Below are 23,196 nucleotides of genomic sequence, written 5' to 3' on the forward strand. Positions count from 1 at the left end.
ATGAATGTTGTAAGGATCAGGACTGCTGTAAATGCATCACTGACACATACATTTTGATTTATGCAGCAGGGAATGAAAAACGAAAACAACAACCTCTCCCTAATTTCTTCCTTCTCACATTTACTATGTATGGATACAGGACTAACCAGGATCAAACCACAAGCTCCATGCTTAAGTCAATATAGTTTGGAGAAGGTTGGAGAAACGGTCAATGGGATATGTAAAGATGCAAAGGTGGTATTCAGCATGTTCTGACCAATTCTGGGGAATCAGTAGCTGAAATTTTGAGTGGTTAGAAGAACTGGTTAATACCACCTCTGACTGGCTCCACCCTCATCTATTCTCTGCCTCCAGAATCCCAGCTGATAGGGAGGAAATGAGGATTTTTTCAGTATCCTTCCCCTGGAGTAGGGAGAGAATGGAGATTTTGCAGTATCCTTCCCCTGCCACGCCCACCAAGCCATGCCCACATAACCAGTTGTAACAAATTTTGAATCCCACCACTATAAACATAACATTTTCCCACTGTTTCTGAAGTCAGGAAGGTTGCATCTAAAATCAACTCTTTAAGTGCATTTTTCACATCGAATGGGTTACAGATTCTATGTGGAAGATTAGATCCAAAAGTAGGATATAGGTTTACCAATGATTCTATTCACGTTCTTCCACTATAAAACGGAGCATTGGTATTAAATAAAATAAACAAGCGTATCTCCATTTGAAGACAAAATTGTAGTCTAAACACAACCCTAATTCCTATGAAAACGATGGGAAAGGGCAGAAAAGCCTCAAGAACCACCCAAGAACAATATACATTCAAGCCTTGTAAATTTTTATCCAGAGTTATTTGTCACTCCAGATTGCTTTACTGTGATGTATGGCTTCGGTTACTGAGGTTATCACAACAGTTGCCTGTGCATAAAGCACTCCAGTTAACAATGCAAAAAGGTTAACTCCCCAAGATAACCTACCCCTCCCAAGGGTTAAACCCAATGACAGTCCCCTGTCAGCTGCCAAGGAGCTATTGAGGATTCCAACAGGTTTATTTGAAGGCAAAGAATCACGCAAGGACACTAAACTTATTCAAACTGTCAACAAACACACAGCTCTGGAATGTGGCCTCGCAGGTAAGTAATTTGGGGTGCTTTAAACTATTATCAAATGGCTGTGCTCTCAGAACCAGACAGCCACTAATAACGTGGGAATGAAGCTATCATAAAACATTTTATGGCAGGCACAGGGATCTATAAAATTGCATGACATACTGCATGCGGCTTTCGACTTAGAAAATTGCTAGTTAAGGGACCGCTGCTTAATGAAAAAGGATCCATCTCGATTTTTACATTTGATGTATAGAACATTTCATGTCAGCTCTGGACTCCCTTCAGCGTTCCTGAAGACTAGGAAAGCTACCAACACCTCTCTTTTTTTCCTCCTCCTCCTCCTCCTTCTTCTCCTTTTTTTTTTCTCCTTTACACAGATTTGTCAAAGGAGGTTATTATCTGCCCTGGTGAGAGAAAGGCAGTGTGTTCTGGAGAGGGGGGGGGGGGAGAGAACCACATATCCGAGCAGGTCTTTCAAGGCCAATTTATCTCTGCCTGAGAAACCTCCCTCCCAGTCCATAATGTCCTTAGAAAATTGGCAATGCATAGAGCTCAGTCAATTCAGGAAGTTTCATTTCACAGGGGAGGGGGGTCACAGGAGGGAGGCAAAATGTTACTAACAGACATTTATCATTTTAGGCAGAAAGCGAGGGGCTTAGTAGGCTGCGCCGGTTAAAGTTTTCCATGGTTACCAACTCTACAACATTGCTTCCGTTCCTGGGGATTTCTAACCTGTTTTGGGGTCTCTGGGCCTATAGGGGTAGGAAGTTAGCATCCACCCCTCTCCTAGAAGAATGAAATATTCCAGGAAATATTAAAAAGGGAGAATATTATATTTCCCTGGATGAGAAAAGAAGAAATGTTTTAAAGACAAAGCAGCTTCCTGTAGCTCCCTTCCCCCCTTCAACTCCAGGGTGATGGGATTAAGACATGGCCTTCAGGACATGATAGGATTAGCCCTCTACCCATCTCATCACACAGCACCTGGGAAGATTACATCACCCAGCAAGGTTCAACCAAGCCTGGGATTCAGGACAGCCCACAGAGTTGCCCCTGCGTGGCCCCCTGGGAGTCTGGCAACCAATCAAAATACAAGCTCGGATTCAAAATCCTAGAGAGGGCATAAAACTCAGAGACTCTCAGCATCTCTTCCCTTTTTCTTTTCTTTTCACCCAACATCTTCAAGGCAGGTGATTCTGTCCACCATTAAAAACCATCTTTCCAAGCAGTCTCCTTGTTTCCAGTGTCTTTCTTCCCATTTGGAACTGAACCCAGATGGACATTTCTTCCAACATAGGCCTCTCTGAACACCTGCACACAATGTACGAGTGGAGGCTGTCATGTCTAGATTTCAGAATGGTGAACAATTTAGTTGTGGAAGGCTACCTGCCACTGAAAAAAAAATTATGCCATCTTTGAGGCGTATTTGAAGAGGAGGTGAAGACTGTGCCAGGAAATCTTTTTGCATCGTTATGTTTTGTGGTACCAAATGCCACCCATTTCTGGAACAGGAGGCTCTGCTGCCCAACATCTAGTCCAGTGATAGCTAACCTTTCTGCCATCATGTGCCAAAAGCGGGGAGAACGCGGGGGGGGGGGGAAGCATGCACATGCCCACATCCATAATTCTATCTGCCCTCCCCCCGTGCATGTGCGCAATCCCCTGTGCATGCATGCCCAACCCCACCCCTGCACGTATATGTGCAACCCCCCTGCCCTCCCCTGCTTTTGGCGCACGATGGCACGGTGGACCCATTTTTCGCCAGGCTCCAGAGGCTTTCTCGGTGCCTGGGGAGGACAAAAATGGCCTCACCCCCCCCTGAGCCCCCCCAGAGGCCAGAAATGGCCCTTTTTCCGATTTCCTGTTTGCGTGTTGGCCGAGCGCATGGATGTGTGCTGGAGCTGACAGGGCAATGCCTCACGTGCCCTAAGACATGGCTCCGCATGCCACCTGTGGCATGTGTGCCATAGGTTTGCCATCATGGATCTAGTCCCACCTTAGGCACAAAGCCAGCTGAAATTAATCAAGGAGAAACAACTTGAAATTAAGGAGAAACTTCCTAACCGTGAGAACAATTAACTGGTGGAACAGCTTGCCAGCAGAAGTTGTGGGCACTCCCTCACTGGAAGCTTTTAAGAAGAGACTGGACAACCATTTGTCTGAAATGGTATAGGGTCCTTTGTTCTACTCCAGCAAAATCTATCTTTCTCTTCCACTTTCTTCCTCACCTCTTTGCTCACTATTTTTCAGACTCCTGCACATTCTCAGGAGCAAAATCTCAGTCTTTGGATACCACTAGGATGAGTCTGTCTTTCTTCCTCATTCAATGCTTTGGAACATTTCCCCCCTTCTAGGAGGTCATTGAGATAAATGTTCCTGTTTCCTAGATACCCTCTGACATCATCTGATCACTAGGGATCAATCTCATGTCAAAACATGACATGGAAAATGTGTGTAGTTATTATTATTTTTCATGGCTAAACAGTGCAATCAAGGAAGTGGCACTCTAACAGGGATTGAATACTGCATAAATAAGTATATTTGATTCTTTGCTCATTACACAATCGGACTGTTGCTTATCCTTCTGCTCCAAATATTTCCGTTCCTGCTCCTTATTTTGCTAAGTCAGGCAGTATTGCTATTTCTTGAATACAGTTCCTGTTTTCCCTTAGGTCAGTGAGGGCAAACCTTTTTCACTTCGAGTGCCAAAAGCACATTTTCCTGAAGCCTCCGGAGGGCGAAAAATGGCCCAACGCACAAACCAGAAGTCCGTTCCCAACTTCCAGTTTGAGCATTGGGTGGTTTTTTGCCCTCTGGAGGCTTCAGAAAAGCCTCCAGAGGGCAAAAAAGGGCCAAAAATCAAGCCCAAAAATCAGCTGGCCAGCACGCGCATACACACTAGAGCTGACAGGGCAACGCCTCGCGTGCCCTCAGAAGTGGCTCCGCAAGTCACCTGTGGAACATGTATCATAGGTTTGCCATCACGGCCCTAGGTAGAACTCTTTATTTTATTTTTATTTCATATTATTCTGCTTTTAGGCATACATCATATAAAAAGTGCACCTAGAGTGGATTGAACAAAAATCAGCATAGACTTCAGAATGGGTCATTTAGGATACATTCATGCAGTGGTGGGATTCAAATAATTTAACAACCGGTTCTCTGCCCTAATGAACATCTGGGTAGGTGTGGCTCAGTGGTCATGTGAATAGGTGGGCGTGGCCAACTCAACGTCACTCAGGTCGATGGGCACCTTAGCTGTTACAATGTACTAAGGGTTAACCAGAGAGGCAGTTTCTGTAAGCAGAGAAATAAAGATTAGGCTAGAAACAACACCAGAATGTTTCCTTCCTGCCTTCCTTACAGGATTAGTCCTGTAAAGTGGAAAAGAAACAAAAGGAGATTTCTTCCAACATCCGGTTTTCTGAACTGCTTAGAAAGTTAACAACTGGTTCTCCCGAATCCCACCACTGCATTCATACATTAAGGAGCATCATAACCCAGCAACTTATGATAAATAGTTACAGATGGATTTATAAATATTCATTGGTGTCAAAGTCTTCAGATTTTGCAAAGTGGAGAGGGGGCAGCAAAAGAAACACATCCCTCTGTTTTTATTTCTTTGTGGATGGAAAACATTTGATATGACATTAAAAATATATGATTTGATATTTGTCTGCCCCTCAGTCAGATCGATGTTGAATTTTAGCTCTGTTTTATTTATTTAATCTTTGATCATTGCTTTTTATATGTTGCTTATTAAATACTAGCCCCTAGTCATGGTGCCTTGACAAATTTGATAGTGTTTGCAATGATGCATTTTGCTTAATACTTGTTTTCGTTTGCAAGGAAAACAAGAAATTCTAACACAGAGAAAAAGCAAAAAGCAACAGAGACATTAACTTGGGTTTTCCGCGGAATCTGATACGGTACAAATCACAATCAAATTAATTTAAAATAACCCGGAAAAGTTTAGGCCAAGGGAAACAATATTCTCCACAACCCCAAATGGTTAGTTTTCCAAGTTTTCATATAATGACCTGCCATAAATAATGCACTAATTCTTACCCTGACCCTCTTTTTCTTTTCAACAATCAACATTTTGCTAACAAATGCAATAACAGACATGTTTGTTTTGATGTATGGCTGTGTGACATATTATAAATATTACATCACATAACTGCAGAGAATGTCACTCAACGAGGGTTGGATTTGGTGTTTTTTTTTTCCTAGACAGCATTAAATGAACCATGGAGCCATTGCCTCTGAACAGCTCCTTTAAGAAGTTCCTTTTGCTTAAATGATTAATAGGCTAGGCATTGTCAAAAAAATGTCCTTAAAATGAAAAACAGTAAACTACAAAGATATCATTCATTTTAAAGGAATTCTGCAGTGAACATATCTCATAAATTACACGACGAAACCATAATTTTGGATTTTGGTGCTTTGCAGTTTTTAAAGTTAAGGTGGCGGGAGATATTTAGCCCAAATGCAGAAATTTGGCATCTCTAGATTATAGTTTTAAATGCATTTTTAAAAAAAAAATATCGGAAACCCTGAATGAGGAATAGTCATTATAGCTCATGTGCTGAGCATAAATGAAACAACAGTGTTTCCCTTTCCAGATTTGAACTGTATCACTCGTTGAAGACATTATGATACAGATCATACATCTTATACTACGAAATAATATAATTACCTTTTTGGATGCAGCGTCTCAGAATATACGTGTGATATGCCAGTAGTAGTATTTATTTCCTTTATGCTAGTTGATACCACAGATGGGCAATGATCCCAAATCTGGTCCAAAGGCCAATTCAGGAAACAGATTTAGTACAACAGAATAACAGAGTTGGAAGGGACCTTGGAGGCTTTCTAGTCCAACCCCCTGCACAATCAGGAGACCCTATGCCCATGATGGCGAACCTATGGCACGAGATCGGGCCAAGGCCGTCTGACATTTTTCAGCTGCCTTCGAGATTAGATTTAGATTTATATTTATTGCATTTCTAAACCGCTCCCTCTCCCCAAAGGGACTCGGGGCGGTGTACAATCGGAAGTTAAAAACATATATAATTACATAGACATTGCATAATGTATATACAGTTACATTTATATAGAGGAGGCATTAGGACTCATAAAACCAATTCATTAAAATCAATCCAATAGTGGTAAAATTAATCCAGTAATGGTAAAATATAATACAACATTAAAAACTACCCTATGGTTTAAGATAACTGCCAGGAGGATTAGAAGGTAATACTATAGTTGAGCCAGGCCGGCTAGTTGGAACAGGTGGGTCTTGAGTTTCATACGGAAAGCGCGGAGGTCGGTAGTGGTCCTAATATCTGAGGGGAGGTCATTCCAGAGGGCTGGGCCCATCACAGAGAAGGCCCTACTCCTGGGCGCCGCCCGCTGGCATTGCTTAGTGGACGGCACCCGGAGGAGTCCCTCTCTGTGAGAGCGAATTGGCCGCAGGGATGTATGGGGTAGGATGCGATCCCACAAGTAACTAGGTCCTGTGCCTTCGGAGGCAGACATCGGTGAGGCAGACAAACAGCTGGAGCCTGTTCCCGGTGTGCGCATGCACAAAGTTGCCAGGAGAAGGGAACAGCTAAAGGACAGGGGCTGACTTGGGAGTAAGGCCACAGTGGACGATGAATGGCCCCTCACAGAGGAAATAAAAGAGGAGCGAAAGGGGAGTGGAGTTTACAAGAGACAATTAGTTCACTTAATTGGTTCGTGATTTTCCGAGACTCCTTGTAGATATCGGCCTGGCAGCTCTCCAAGCCAGATAAGGTCTGTGACTGTAAATCCTCCCTTGAAAGACTTGGCTGGATGTGAATGAGCAGAATTCACAGCAAATTAATAAAAGGGATTTTTGTCGGGACAAGGAGTTTGCTTCGTGCTCTTGGGAAGCCTGGGTCAGAACAGTTTATTACAATTATGTTATTGTGTTATCCCTGCTCCTTTGAGAGATCTAACAAAGTATACCAAATTCTAGAACAGTGCCCCCCCCCCAACCTTTTGGGTACTAGGGACTGGTTCCATGGAGAGAGAGGTTTATCTGCAGACCGTCATTTTGCATGCTGCCTGCATCCCACAGATGCGGCTTTGCTTGTTTACACAGCCCAGTTTCTGGCATGCCGACACTCAGGTCCATGTACTGGGGGTTGGGGACCCCTGTTCTAGAATAGTCCTATGCCATTTGACAATCCACCCCAAAGCTATATATCATTGCTGATCATCACACTGAATGTAGTCAGAAACTGTCAGGCATGAAAAATCAGGGTTAAACTCCAGTTGTCAATTTTTTGCTTGTGCCTATACAGATCAGTGTGGGATGCGGTGGCTCAGTGGCAAGATGCTGAGCTTGTCGATCAGAAAGTCGGCAGTTCAGCAGTTTGAATCCCTAGCATTGCGTAACAGAGTGAGCTCCCATTACTTGTCCCAGCTTCTGCCAACCTAGCAGTTCAAAAGCGAAAATTAAAAATATAAGTAGAAAAATAGGGACCGCCTTTGGTGGGAAGGTAACAGCATTCTGTGCACCTTTGGCATTTAGTCATGCCGGCCACATGACCACAGAGACGTCTTTGGACAGTGCTAGCTCTTCGGCTTAGAAATGGAGATGAATGCCACCCCCTAGATTGGAAATGACTTGTATGCATGAGCGGGGGAACCTTTACCTTTATACATTTCAGGGTAGTCAACTAGTTCAACCCTGAACTGGCACCCGATAAGGGCCAATGGAATTCCAGAGAGGTTGGACTTAGAACATTTGTGGGAACATAAGGACTCTAGACTATATACTCTCTTGACTCCAGCCCAGGCTCTGCTGCTATAGAAACAGTTATTCATAAAACTGTGTCCTGATTCTTCCCTTCTTCTTCCTTTCTTTTCTTTCTTTCTTTTCTTTCTTTGCTTTCTTTCTTTCTTTCTTTCTTTCTTTCTTTCTTTCTTTCTTTCTTCTTTCTTTCTTCTCTCCACTCTCTTATATTCTTTGAAGTTTTAGAAGAAATGTGTCCTCTTTTACAGGCCCACCTTCTATACCGCACCCTCCAGTCTTAATTTCTGTGGAGATACTAAGACATCCAGGTCATGATTGTCCCAAAGGTGCTTTTTTTTTCCAAGAGACAACTGGACTTTCTTGTTTTTCTTTGAAGACGTTTTGCTTCTTATCCAAGAAGCTTCTTCAGAGCTGAAAAAAGGAGCTGGAGAGCTAAGAAGCTTCTTGGATGAGAAGTGAAATGTCTTAGAACAGCCGTTTAAAAGGATTCAGATTCCAGCTAAGCTATCTCTGAAGACTTCTCTTTGTTTCAAATATTTCCAATTCTGAGCTTGTGTGAATTTTACATTTTTTACCCAGATCTTTTCCCATGTTTCCATCATTATTGGTTCCTCAAAGTTTTGTGCCCACTTTATCATGCAATCTTTGACTAACTCTGTTTCGGAATCTATTTCTATCAATACCTTATACAACCTTTTTATGTGCATTGGACCCTGGTCCCTAATTTGCTTTACCAAGTTATCCTCATTTTGAATAATACCAATTTTCTGATCTTTTTGCCATCTAGCCTGCAGCTGTCCATACTGGAACCATGTTTGAATTATCCTTTCGTCTCTTAATACATCCAAAGATTTCAACTGCAGCACACCTCTATCCATACTGAGAAGTTATCTATATGTAGTCACTTCTTGTTTTTGTTCTATACTTATATTCTCTATTGCGTGTCTGGGCACCCCCCACATAGGTATCTTGTCATTTAGTTTATATTGATATTATTTCCAAATAGCAGACAAGTCAGAGATCCAGGCAAGTCGTTGGGTAAATGTTTAAGCCAAATGTAATATGAAAAGTGGCATTTTTCTCTTTCATCTCTCCATCCAATTTATATGGCTGTCCCTAGACATACATTATCAGGGGGTGAACAATGAATCAAAATTAACAATTAAAGAAAAAAACTATCTAGGTCGCTGCAACCTCCAAGCAGTGAGAAAGGACACTGATGGCATCTCCTGGTGAGCCAGGGGTTGAGATCTGAAGTAGGAATGAAAAGAAGGAAGAGGGAGAACCCTATGAGAATTTGAAAGGAGGGGCTTAGATCTAGACCTTTTTCCCACTCCAGAAAGACTGAAGGGAACTCACCCTGGGTGAAAGTAAACCTCTACAGTACCATGCATCCCATATCCTAACCACCTGAGCAGGTTCAAAAGAATGCTATGTCTGATGATATAGGACTGTGATGGCGAACCTATGGCACATGTGGCAGAGGTGGCACATAGAGCCCTCTATGTGGGCATGTGCAACTTTGCCAGCTTTTCTTCTGGTTTCTGGCATGCCAGCTGCTCTTCACAGGTGCCGGAAAAAGGCCTTAAAGCAGCTGGAAAAATGGCCAAAAAACAGGCCGTTTTTCAGGCTGTTTTCAGGCTGTTTTTCGGGACCTTTTTGGGACATTTTCTGGGCAGTTTTCCAGCTGTCTTTCAGGCTGTTTTCAGGCCATTTTCCAAGCCCTTTTCAGGCCATTTTTTGGCCCATTTTTGATGGAAAAATGATCTGAAAACAGCCTGAAAAACAGGCAAAAACAGCCAACAGGCATGCGTGCACCAGCCATCTGGTCTTTGGGTTTCTGGCGCTCTGGCGCATGTGCATACATGCACGCACATTCCAGCTTGAGCACTTGGTGCCAAAAAGGTTCACCATCAGTGATACAGGAGGTCACCAAGAGACCAAAGGGACTCTCCATCCTGGTCCCACCAGAGATCACACACTAGCCTCATCAATGCCATCTCAGCACTATTAAATATGACCCCATATTGAAAAGGGGGATGCACGTAATCTGCTTCCTCCGATAGCACAACAGCTTCTCAACAACCTTATCCAAAAAAGACAAACCTGAAAACAAGACAACAATTGGCACTGCCGTTGGGTCCAACCCAGTACTGGGATTCAATTTTTTTTACTACCACTTCTGTGGGGGTGGTGTGGCTTGGTGTGGGTGGCAGGGGAAGGATACTGCAAAATCTCCATTCCCTCCCCACTCCAGGGGGAAGGTTACTGCAAAATCCCCATTCCCTCCCCACTCCAGGGGAAGGATACTGCAAAATCCCCATTCCCTCCCCACTCCAGGGGAAGGATACTACAAAGTCTCCATTCCCTCCCCACTCCAGGGGAAGGATACTGCAAAATCCCCATTCCCTCCCCATGCCAGGGGGAAGGATACTGCAAAATCCCCATTCCCTCCCCACTCCTGGGGGAAGGATATTGCAAAATCTCCATTCCCTCCCCACTCTGGGGCCACCCAGAGGTGGTATTTGCCGGTTCTCCGATCTCCTCAAAATTTCCACTAGCAGTTCACCAGAACTGGGCAGAATCAGCCGTATACCACCTCTCATCCAACCATGCTTTCTTGAAGATAGTTTAAGACTCTGGTTTTGGTGGACCGAAGAAAGCACTGAAAGCATGCTGTTAAAATGTAAACACATGTGAGAATTGGAAACTGGGCTATTCGCTAAAGAATAATTTAATATTTCAGGCAAGAAAATAGGCTTAGCCTTGACCAGTACTTTAAAAAGCTGAAACTGTGATGGGAAAATAGAAAGTAATTAACGTCTACAATACAGCCTCCCCCACAGGCACAACGAAGCATGCAAATTCAACAGGCATAAAATTCCGAACTGTTTTGTCCTGATATTGCTATTATGTCTAAAAGAGCTCACGTACCCCACATATCCATAGACCGTATCACCTTAAGACAACTGAAGAAGTACAAATTATGCACAGCATGTATGGTTTTCTGTGAAAGTGCAGTAATAATTCCTGTCTTAAAGCAGTTCTGATGGTTCTTTAACACTGGCAGCCAATTATACCAAACAGGGCTGGAGAGAAACATAGCTAGGTTGGCTTAACGATTACAAATGGGAAGAGGGCTCTTGAAACAATTCATTCCCAATTTTGGGGAGCTCCATTGCATATTCCAGGCCCTTTTTTCTTTCTGCTTGTTTCCTTGAATGCTAATATGAAATCATGCGCGCATCTATTTTGCTGTCAATTTTAAAGAAAAGGCTGGAACCTGAAAGTCTAATTGCTGATGCTTGGTGCTGCCTGTGTGATAATTTATGGAAATGCACGAGGCTGTTGAGAGTTTGGGGTGGTGCTGCTGTTTCCAAGAGAACTTTGCTGAGTCAGTGGTTTGTAATGAATGACTGTCTTGGTAGGGATCTATTATCAGGAGGATAGGATTTGCAAAATCTTGGCTCAAAGAAAAGCTGGTGGAATGCAATAGCACTTAGACTTATATACCACTTTACAGTGTTTTATAGCCGTTTACGGCAGTTTATGGAGTCAGCCTATCACCCCCAACAATATGGGTCCTCATTTTACCCACCTTGGAAGGATGGAAGGCTGAATCAACCTTGAGCCTGGTGAGATTGCAGCAGAGGAGGGTTTCTACCGGTTCGCACTGCTTCAAGGCGAACCGGTAGTGGATAGTCCTTTTTAATGTTCTGCACATTCACAGAACAATTTATAGGCAACTGCGCACATGTGCGCAGCAAAGCGCAGCAAACCGGCGGTAATGTCGGCAGCAACCCACCTCTGAATTGCAGGCAGCCGGCAGTCAGCAGAAGTAGCCTGCAGTACTGCACTCTAACCACTGCACCACTGTGGCTCATAGGTACTGTATGGTAGCAAACAATTCATACAATGGAGGGGATGTTAACGAAATCTGCATACGGGAACTTATCATCAGATTGCATTCCGTGAGTCACCTCTCTGTATGTTGTATATAATTGTGCTATAGGACCACGGTGGCTCGCGTGGTTAGGACCCTGGGTTGAAGGTTAGCAAATTCATGTTCAAGACCTGAGTGCTGCTGTGGGCTGGGGTGAGCTCCCATCCTTCGCTCCAGCTCCTTCCGGAGACATGAAAGGGCACGCTTTCATGGGCATCCCCGGGGCAATGGTGATGTCACCGTCTAATCTTTTCAACCCAGAAGCAACTTAGTGTGTGATGCTGTAGAAAGCCAGCAAACACCCCCCCTCCCACGATATTTTGGGAAATATTGAAAAAGGCAGAATATTATATTTCCCTAATGGAGAAACATGATTGGTTTTTTAGGGCAGAAACCATACTCAGTTTTTCTTAATAGCCCATTAAGAAAGATTGGGCCAGTCTATTCAGCCCCAATTTCCCCAAGCAGAAACGAAGGAAGTCAGCTTTTGGAAATGCAGATTCGGTAATCCATTAAGAAGGACTCGGTCAAGATAGCAACTCAGATAAGCAACAAACAAAAGGTTGGCAAAATTAGCTTAGACAAACACCTAGGATTTACATTTCCTCTTTTGCATATAGAGGCAGCTATGACCCCTACATGACCCCTACATGACCCCACAGTAATCTAACAACAGCCAATAGAATATATGTTCTTACACAGGAATAGGATGTTCAAGTGCAAAGCCCAAAGTAAGATATAACCCACCTCCTACTCTCAATTCCATTGGGACATGGTGGCTCAGTGGCTAAGACGCTGAGCTTGTGAATCAGGAAGGTTCGCAGTTTACCTATTTGAATCCCTAGCACCGCATAACAGAGTGAGCTCCATTTACTTGTCCCAGCTTCTGCCAACCTCGCAGTTCAAAAGCACATAAAACATGCAAGTAGAAAAATAGGGACCACTTTTGGTGGGAAGTTAACAGCGTTCTGTGTGCCTTTGGCGTTTAGTCATGACAGCCACATGACCACGGAGACGTCTTCGGACAGATGGGAATGACTAGCATATATGTGCGAGGGGAACCTTTACCTTACTCTCAACTCCATTTTGTCAGCTGCCCAGAATCACAAACCCATGTGGCTCTGCTTCATCCATAAACCATCTTTCCAATCAGCCTCCATGTTTCCAGTGTCTTTCTCCCAGTTTGGAACTGAACCAGATGGATATTTCTTCCCACAATGCAATATGATTGTTCTTAATAGTCCAATGTATGATAATCCCTGGACTGGATACTTTTATATCAGATAGTGAGAGAGTGTAGCAAGTCTCAATGGGACTCAGTCCCTGTTTTCAGTGGGAAATTACATCCCCCCACACACACACACTTCTTTCTGTTTCTTTAGCTTTGAGAAAACGGGGTACACTGGTTTCCCCCATGCATGAGAGAAGGTAGAGGAAGTACACCAGTGGTGGGTCTCAATTTTTTTTAGAACCTCTTCTGTAGGTGTGGCCTGCTTTGTGGGAGTGGTTTGCCGGCCATGTGACCGGGTGGGAGTGGCTTGCCAGCCATGTGACCGAGTGGGAGTGGCCAACTTGTAAAATGTGGTGAAACTCACTTAACAACGCTCTTGCTTAGCAACCAAAATGTTGGCTCAGAAACTCTGGCATTTGAAGCATGCAAGTCAAGCTGTCAAAGTTACAAGACCCTTGCACCCCCAACCCTTTAGGAAAAAAACAACCCAGGGGCGTTCAAACTTGACAGCTTTAAGACTTGTGGACCCCCAGTATTCCTCCTCTCACTCTTCATCTTGATGATGTGCAGACAGGCAGGGGGAGGGAGCTGGAACCGATTCTAAACGGCACTGTAGATTTGTGGAACCTCTTCTATAGAAGAGGTTAGAACTGGCAGGAACCTACCCCTGAAGTACACCCTAGTTTAAGATCTAATAAAGCTTCTTTGAAATATGGGATCTTGGAACTGGAGCATCTTGCTCCATTGGTTGATTTCAGTGGTGGGATGCTTGGTTTATGATTGGTTTAACAACCAATTCGGTGCGCTTTGCGTGCGCACGCACTTTAAAGCACTTGCACACAGCGCAGAAAGTGGAGCATTTAGAAGCTCAGCTGCTTACCTTCAAAGTCAGCAACGGTAAGTAAAACAGCGAGGGGGGAGAATCGGCTGTGCTGCCAGCTGATCGTCAGTGCTACCGGTTCACCTGAACCGTCCAATCTGGCTGAATACCACCTGATTAATTTGTACTCTCATCTAAAAGAGTCCTGTGTCATAGCTGGAAACATTTAATAGACCATTAGTTCCCCTAAAGTATTTTCCATTTCATCTGAGGAGTCACAGTTAACCACAGGCACAGTCCAAGATACTCACCTGTATCTCTGGTAGTCTCCTTCATCCTTGTCTTTGCAGACCAGCTCGTTTGGACAGGCTGAATTTCCCAGCAAACTAAGGAACTCCAGGGAAGGTGCAACTTCAGCCAAGTGATCCAGCAAGCCCTCCAGCTCTGTTATGTATCCAAGGGTGTGGGTTAAGGATTCCATGACGTTAAACAACGCGGAAAGTTTGAATCAACATTGTGCACATATCCCACCCCTGCCCTCCAGCATGGTCCCAGAACATGGACTAAGGATTTGAATGCCATTGTGAAGAGAGAGTGGCAAATAATTTTAATAAATCGATACATATAAAAATGACTCTGTGTGTGTGTGTGTTCCAGCATAACTCTGGAACACCTTGAGCAATTTCTACCAAACTTGAAATACAGATGACTTACTTTCTGGAGAAAACTACTGTGGGGGTAAGACACTTGTAATACCCCTTGTGTCAGGCCTGCAGCCATCTTTTCTTTGGGATCTTTGGCCTGCCACATATTCTATTATTCTACTATGCGTTTTCTATTGTGGTGAAATGGGAGGGGGGATTGTAAGGAGTCACATACTATGTAGCCATAACAAAATTCTTTCTAGAAAGCCAAGGTCATCCTTTGTCTCTCCACCTCTGCACCTGACCGGAACAGGATGGGGGGAACTGCCCTCATGGCAGTGGAAGATTGGATCCTGTGATGGACTTTTGGGTGTTGGGGCAAGATCGTGAACTTTCAACTAGGTGGGCAAAACTGGGAAGCTTTCAGATTCGGGTTTTCCCAGATGTGCCAACACGGCTCTCTTAATAAATTGGAACTTTGAGCAATACTTTGTTTTGGACTCTGATTTACTTTTGGATGCTATTTGGAACCCTGACACCTTGGGGGGGGGGGGTGTTCTGTTAAGATACAGCCTGTTGTGCCATATTGCCATACTGACTTCTACTGTACAGGGCTGTGGAGTTGCCATTGTAACCAATTTTGTTGTATACATGATGCACAATGACAATAAAGGCTATACTATGGTACTCCACAAGGGGGCTCGCTCTGCTAAGGGGGAAAATCCAACATTAGAAATTACGTTGAGTCTTCACATTTTCCCCCTATAAATATATACCTGGCAACACCGGGTTATCGACTAATAAATAGATAAACAAGTAGGAAGTGTTTAATGAACACCATGCCATCTCCCTACCAACATGATCCATGGACGTGGATTAAGGGTTCAATGAAGGGTCCTTGGAGCTCCCTGAGGGTGGCTGTTTTCTTGTAGATGTTTCATTACAAACTAGGTAACATCATGAGTGCTAGAAGGGAGGAGGGTTTGCAGAGAGGAGGAGGAGGAGGAAGACTCTGGGGTCCCCTGCGGTTGGTGGTTTTCTTGCAGATGTTTCATGACCCAATAAGGTAGCAGAGATGAGGGGAGAAGGAAGAAGAGGAGGATGACTGTGGGGTCCTTAGTGCTCCCTGAGCTTGCGTGTTTCTTGCAGACATTTATGACCCAACTAGGTAACATCGTCAGTGGTAAAGGGTTTGCAAAGAGAAGGAGGACTGTGGGGCCTTTGATGCTCTCTGAGCTTGCTTGTTTTCTTGCAGATGTTTATTACCCAACTAGATAACATCATCGGTGCTAGTAAGGAGTGCAGTTTGCTGTCAGTTTATATCATAGTGTCTTAGCCCAGTCAGTGTTGGTGGGGATGGTCTTAGAGATTCTTTGGTTGGGCTGTTTGCTGTTGGCTTCTTTGGCAGTTTCTTGATTGGGGTGTTGTTTAGGAAGCTTTTAACCAACATTGTGCCTCTCCCACCCATGCCAACCAACATAGTCCAGGGTCATGGACTAAGGATTTGATGAGATTAACAAAAGGGAAACTTCTCATCAACACTCTTATTATATAACATCACACTATATATACACATGAGGACATGTATACACACACCCACACATTCTCATGCAGTGTATATAGATATATATTGATTGCCATTTAAAGAACTGCAACATTAATTATTTGCAGAAGAAATACTTTTCTTTCTTTCTTTCTTTGGCTTAAATGGAAAGATCCTAGGATTTATTTCCTCCTTGTTCTCCTCTTCGCTTCTTTTTCATTCCTAGCCGACTGTCTGCAAAACATTAAAAACTTTGACAAAGTGATGGATGTTGCATGGGGAAATGGTTAGCGACTGCTGAAGCCATGAAACTTTTCCAACATGGCAACAGGCAGTTGCTTTCACAGTACATTCATCACTAAATATATTACAACAGGTTGGAAAAATGAATTTTGGAAGAGAGTCAAATGACTGTCTCAGTATACCATTGGGGCATCTTGGGAAGTAGGTTAAGTTTGTTAGCAGAAACGCTTGACTAAAGAAGCTGCTATGAAAGCACAAAGACTCGGTTTAAAGAGAAGGAAGTAATACAAAAATTATGGAAAAGAATGCAACTGATGATATCTAATTTGGGTAATCAAACAACCAAGCTCCAAGAGCACCAAGGACCCTTCATTTAATGCATTCTCTAGATCAGGGGTGTCAAACTCAATTTCATTGAGGGCTGCATAAGGGCTGTGGTTGACCTTGGCGAGCCAGGTGGGTGTAGCTGACTGGGTGGGCTTGGCCAGCTTAATGCTACTCCCCAAACTGCTGGCTTGATCTTTGCTCTTCGCATTGGGTAGACCGGGATGAAGCTACATTGGCCTGATCTTACCTCTTCACATTGGGTAGACCAGATCTGACCACATTGCGGGCTGCATCCAGCTCATGGGTCTTGAATTTGACACCCTTGCTCTATATCTAAAATTCTGTGAAAAGGAATTTGTACATTCTTCTGAATTTCCTGCATTTTTGTATAAGACAAAAATAAAACATACAAAGAATGGTTACAGAATTTGGTATGGCCAGTCTAGAGGGGGGGGGAAGGACTAGGGGGTAACATGATAGCAGTTGTGAGCGGCTGCCACAAAGAAAAGAGGGTCAATGTATTCTCCAAAGCACCTGAAGGCAAGACAAGAAGTAATGGATGGAAACTAATCAAGGAGAGAAGCAACCTAGAACTAAGGAGAAATTTCTTAATAGTGAGAGCAATCAAACATGGAACAGCTTGCCTTCAGAAGTTGTGGGTACTCCATCATTGGAGGTTTTCAAAAAGAGACTAGACAACCACTTTTCTAGAATAGTAGAGGGTCTCCTGCTTGAGCAGGGGGTTGGTCTAGAAGACCTCCATGGTCCCTTCCAACTCTATTATTCTATGTTCTATATATATGCCACTTGGGATTATCAGAGTTTCATTGGGTCTTACAAATGTGGACAGTGTGTTTAAGTGAATAAATCTTTTGGGACTTCAGGATTGTATGATGATCTAATTAGTAGTTCTCAGATATTCCCAGCCTTCCCCCATCCCCCCAGGTCAGAGGACTAATGAAAAAGCAGGAAAGAAATTCTCGCCCTGCCAACTTTGAGGGTGAAGTTATGGGGTGAAGGTGGTATAGGCTATGGCTTCCAAGATATAACTGTAGAGGCAATGGGATTATATATTTAACAATATATTTGAAAGAATGATCTCAGACTTGGATTCAATGTTTACTACTACTTCTACTACTACTACTACTACTACTCTACTACTACTACTACTACTAGATACAGATTAACAGAGTTGGAAGGTACCTTGTAGGTCATATAGTCCAACCACCCACCTAAGCAGACCCTGCACAATTTTTGACAGATGACAATCCAGTCTCTTCTTGAAAGCTTCCAGTGGTGAAGCTCCCATAACTTCCGAAGGCAACTTCTGTTCCATGGGTTGATTGTTCTCACTGTCAGAAAATTTCTCTCTATTTTTAAGTTGAATCTCTCCTTGATCAGTTTCCATCCATCAATCCTTGTCTGGCCTTCGGCTACTTTGGAAAATAGCTTGACCCCCTTCCTCTCTGTGGCAGCCCCTCAAATATTGGAAGACTGCTATCATGTCTCCCCTGGTCCTTCTCTTCTCTAGACTAGCCATGCCCAGTTCCTGCAATTGTTCATCGTATATTTTAGCCTCCAGTCTCCTAATCATCTTGGTTACTACCACTAAGCAAACAAACAAAGTACAGTATACACATAGATCTCAAATCTCCAAATGCACTCTGCCAAATCATAATGACATTAATTTTTCTACAGTGAAGTTCATCCTAAGATGAAGGCCTTTCTCTAACTTTTGGGCACAAAACTATTGGTTTCAATCAACCGTTCATTGTTTCTGGAGTTTGTCACCACAATTATTATGTGGCTTTCTTAACAAATTCAGGTCGGTTGGGTTGCTTGTCTTTGACTTTGATGTATGGGTTGCTGTTATCTTTGTTATCTTGTGCAGATGGAATATTCCCCACTTTTTCACCTCAATAACTAAAGGGCCATGGCATTGCCCCGGAGCAGGAACAGAAGTTGGCCCTTCAAGGCCTTCCTTAACTGTATGCATACCAATTTACATCTTATTTGCGGGAGGCAAAGGAGGAAATGCAGAGATGCAAGACAAGAGCCCCTGTAAGATCCTTGTGAAAGGAGATTGTTTCCTCTCCCCTTTTTAATAGGAGAGGGCAAAAGTGTGCCTGATGCAGAGCTCAACGCAAATAATTCCTTTTTTTTTTTTTTTGCTTTCCTTAGAAGGAGTTTTAAATAGGAGCAAAGGAGCAACAGCATAAAAGTCATTCTCTCTCTTATGAAAAACTTCTTTCCGACTTGTTTTTTTTAACCTTGTATAGGATACACATACACACACATACGTATGTATGCATGTATATTCCTTACAGATAAAAAAGCACATGGAAAATGAGGTTTCGTTTTGTTCAGCACCTCAGTGGTAAAGATTTAGTAGCTTTCCATCATTTTCTATTGGGGAAAGGCATCTTCTTTCTTTCTTCCTTCTCCTTCTCCCTCTCCTCCTCCTCCTGATTGTCTTCCACTACTACAAAGAAATTTCCCATGAGCTTCCTCTTCAAACGGACTCATTGAATGCCCCTTTTTAATGGCTTCAGTTCAGATTTCCACCTTCAAGTACACAATGAATAAACCTTAAAACCAATAGAGCTCTGTGGGTGAGAAAATAAATAAATAAATAAATGGAGGAATGAAGGAGAGAGAGAAAGGAAGGAAGGAGAAAAAAGAAAGGAAGGAAGGAAGAGAGAGAAAGAAAGGAAGGAAGGAAGGAAGAGGAAGGAGGGAAGGAAAGAAAGGAAGGAAGGATGGAAGGAAGGAAGGAAAGAAGGAGGGAGAGAAAGAAAGAAGGAAGAAAACAAGAAAGAAAGAAAGAAAGAAAGAAAGAAAAAAAGAAAAAAAGAAAAAAAGAAAAAAAGAAAAGAAAGAAAGGGAAAAAAAGAAAGACAAGGAAGGGTCTTTTATAAACTAAGATGCAAACAATGAATGGAAAACTCCAGAAGGTTCTTACTTACTTGCATTCTTTTGAACCTAATTTACAAAAGATGTTATGCTAAATGAAAACATTGATCTCAGTAAAATGATTCATATTATTCTGAATTTCTTAGCCGATTAGGAAGTTGCTAGCACTTCAAGGCTGGGCTACTTTTTCCCACCACCATTCTAGGATTTGTCTCTTCAAAAATGTCTGCTGTAGATTGTCCAGATAAGGTTTGTAGGCAAAAAGGCCCTGAGGGGTATTAACACTACTATATGGAATGCCTTTCATTCTAGTTAATTCCTTCTTAAATTCCTGTTTAACATGATCAACAGAGGAAGTTCATGAAGACGTGACTCAAACAGCCTCTCTTCCTAGCATGCATAGTTCTCTTAGAGGGGTGAGAGGGACAGCTAAAAATGTGACCTAGAAGCCACATCTCTCAACTCTTTCAAAAAGTAATCAATCTCCAGATTGCCATATTATCATATTTATTTCCATAGATAAAACTGTTTTTCCCCTTTATTGGACTGTACTGATCATAAGGTTAGATCAGGAGACTTCTAATCTATCTATCCATCCATCCATCCATCCATCCATCCATCCATCCATCCATCCATCCATCCATCCATAAAAGGCTGTATGTGTGTGTTTGTGTGTGTATGTTCCAGCATAACTCTGGAACGCCTTGAGCAATTTCTTTCCTACATTTGTTACACAGATCATTTATTCAATGGAAACAAATGCTGTGGGGGTAATACACCTCTAATACCCCTCGGGGTATGTATGGGCGTGTCTGGGTGCGTGTATTCCAGCATAACTCTGGAATGCATGGGCTGCCAAAATGAAAAGGACTGAATTATATCCATAGTGTCAAGTCACAATACTTTTGACAGTGATAGTGTGCATTTTGGATTCACGTTCTGTTAAGATATAGCCTGTTGTACCTTCAAATGGCTTCTACTATACAGCACAGTGGAGTTGCCATGGTAACGGCTTCACAGTACTCCACAAGGAGGCTCCCTCTAATACAGGATTGGGATAAATCCATACCCGGGCAACACTGGGTCATCAGCTAGTCTCTTATAGACTTTGATTCTGTCTTGGGTCTTTTAAGCATTTGATGCAAACCACACAGTGAACAGTCTGCCAACAGAAATGGTCTCCACACTTCAGTATGGAACCACACCTACCTCTTTTACATCAATTTGACTTAAAGCAACCTGGTTAGAATCCCAGGTGCCTGATATCTCTACCATTTCCCTTGGCACCTATCAGTCTCCAGGCCTCACTAGATTTATCTACATAATTCAGATATTTTAACTGCCGTAGGGAATATTTCCTTAACATGGAATTTCCATGAGTTTGTGAAGGGAGATGGCTGCTGAGGGAGAAGTTCCCACAAAAGATCGAAATGGAGGCCCAGCTGGGAAGGGAAACCTCATCTACAGCAATTCTCTGTTTTGGAACCCTCTCACTCTAGAGATGCCTCAATATCCTTACAGGACTTCTGCAGGACCATCAGAAGTGCCCTGTTCAACTGTCCCTCAGTGACTGATTCTTGATGTTGGGCTTGGAGTAAACATCTTGCATTGTCTACAGTTGCTGACCACTTCATTAGCTTGCTTTACAAATGGATGTTTTCCAGTGAATGATCAAAATGTCTACTTTCTGTCCTGTCCTGTCCTATCCTATCCTATCCTACTCCACTCCACTCCACTCCACTCCATTCCATTCTTATTCCATATTCTGTTCTGTTCTGTTCCTTTCCATTCCAATCCCTCTCCAAAAGTTGTTGTGGCCAAGAATAATAATAACCTCGTAGATCTGTGGCTGAAATGATAGAGATTCAACCAATTTAAGAAAACTATGGCTTTAAGAGAAAAATTAGAACCATAGTTATCATTACAATACACATATTGATGAGGGCCCCCCCATCAGTATGTAATCAGAATTAGAGCATGCAAATATTGCATTCATTAACACTGAATTAATGGTTCGATTGCTGTTACTTCTCCCATCCTCGGAGGCCTCACAGTTTTGTGGCTAGAGTTTTGTAATCCCGATAACATCTCAAAAACCTGGACTGACGGTTTCAGATCTGGGCCAATGCCACACTCAGAATGAAACCAAGCATGCACGCTTCCTCAGCTTCTTGTGCACGCTACCAGTCTTTGCAAGAAATGGTACATGTGTGCATATATCCAAGGATAGAGGAAAATTTCAAAAGTTCAACTGGTTTAAATGAGCAAAACACAACCCGTAAGAACCAAAGTAGCAGTTTCCCAGCACCAAATAGCACCCAACTGTCTGAAATGCTGTTCTGGAGCCTACTTACTTGAGCGCTGAGTCTAATCCTGCTAAGGGAATCAAGAATCCAGGATGCAGAAACCTCTGGATTGCCTTGTTTCATTGCATCCCGTCTTCCACTAGAGGTCAGCCTTCTCCAGAATCCACCCCAAAAAAAAAAAAAAAACCAGCCAGATTCCTTCTTCCCTAATGAAATCGGCTGTTATTTCCACTTTTTGGGGGTTTCTTAACAAAGATTCCTTCAGAGCCACAAACTACAGCCTCACACCTCTTTCCCTCCCTCTTGTTTTAGAGGAAAAGAGACCAAGGCATCCTGCTTATGAAAGAGCCACTGTAAACCTTCTGGCTAAGGAGGGGGAAAGGAGACCAGGGTATTTATTGCCTGAGTCTAAAACCACATTTGACATTCTTTCATGGGGCTGCCACAGAAAGATGGACCGGGCAGCTGGCGGAGTTTCCCCCCCACACACACACACAAACACCTTTGTTTTCAAAAGGATATTTGGTTCTTGTTGAGCATCAGGGTATGAAGGTGTGGCAAGCTGGGTAAGTGGAGGTCACCTTGGAGAAGATTGTTGTCCAGAATGAGCTCTTCCAAGCTGCTGAAGGCCTGCAGTCCTTCCAGGGATCTGTAATAAGAAAGGGGGGAGAAATGACCCTCTAATCCAAGGGTGACAAACTCTAGGCCCGGGGGCTGGATCCGGCCCATGGGGTACTTAGATCTGGCCCGGGAAACAGTGAAGGACCAGCCTGCGGTGCTTCTGCCAGTGAAAAACGGGCTCCCGAACTCCGTTTTCGGCTGTCACAGCCTCCTGCAATCCTCTACCAGTGGAAATGCCCTCCCAGTTTCACTGACAAAGGGTTGCAGGAGGCCATGGCAGCTAAAAACGGAGCTTGGGAGCCCATTTTTGCTGGCAGAAGCACTGTGGGCCAGTCCTTTGCTGTTTCCACTGGCAGATATCTTGGGTGACCAGACACTGTCCGACAGGAGTGACGTTGAGCTGAGCACACACACCCTGGCCACGCCCCCCTTCCCTCCTGAGGTAAAACACAACCCTGATGAGGCCCTCAATGAAATCGAGTTTGACACCCCTGCTCTAGTCAATCCAAGAGCCTGATGATGAGCTGAAATACGTATTTTAACCTCCCCTTTGAAAGGAACCCGGAAGCACTTGGGTTTCTGTCCTGTCAGGAGGGCAGGAATGACAAGAATTAGTGGGAAAGGGAGCGCCAAGGCAGCAACCCATCGCTCACTTCCTGTCAGCATGAAAGATGGAGGCCGCTTAGTGAATAGCCAAGATCCCAAACAAAAAAAA

The 23,196-nt window shown here is 43.4% G+C and overlaps 1 protein-coding gene across 1 annotated transcript in view; it reads right to left on the reverse strand.

Annotated features, from left to right (window-relative positions):
• Positions 1-23,196, reverse strand: part of LRMDA (leucine rich melanocyte differentiation associated) — a 1,009,412-nt gene that overhangs the window by 434,128 nt on the left and 552,088 nt on the right. The window contains 2 exon segments of the mRNA XM_081955714.1: positions 14,196-14,326; positions 22,377-22,509. Coding sequence (XP_081811840.1) covers positions 14,196-14,326; positions 22,377-22,509 — 264 coding nt within the window.

The sequence above is a fragment of the Natrix helvetica genome, assembly GCF_964273705.1.
Source record: "Natrix helvetica genome assembly, chromosome: 5".
Lineage (NCBI taxonomy): Eukaryota > Metazoa > Chordata > Lepidosauria > Squamata > Natricidae > Natrix > Natrix helvetica.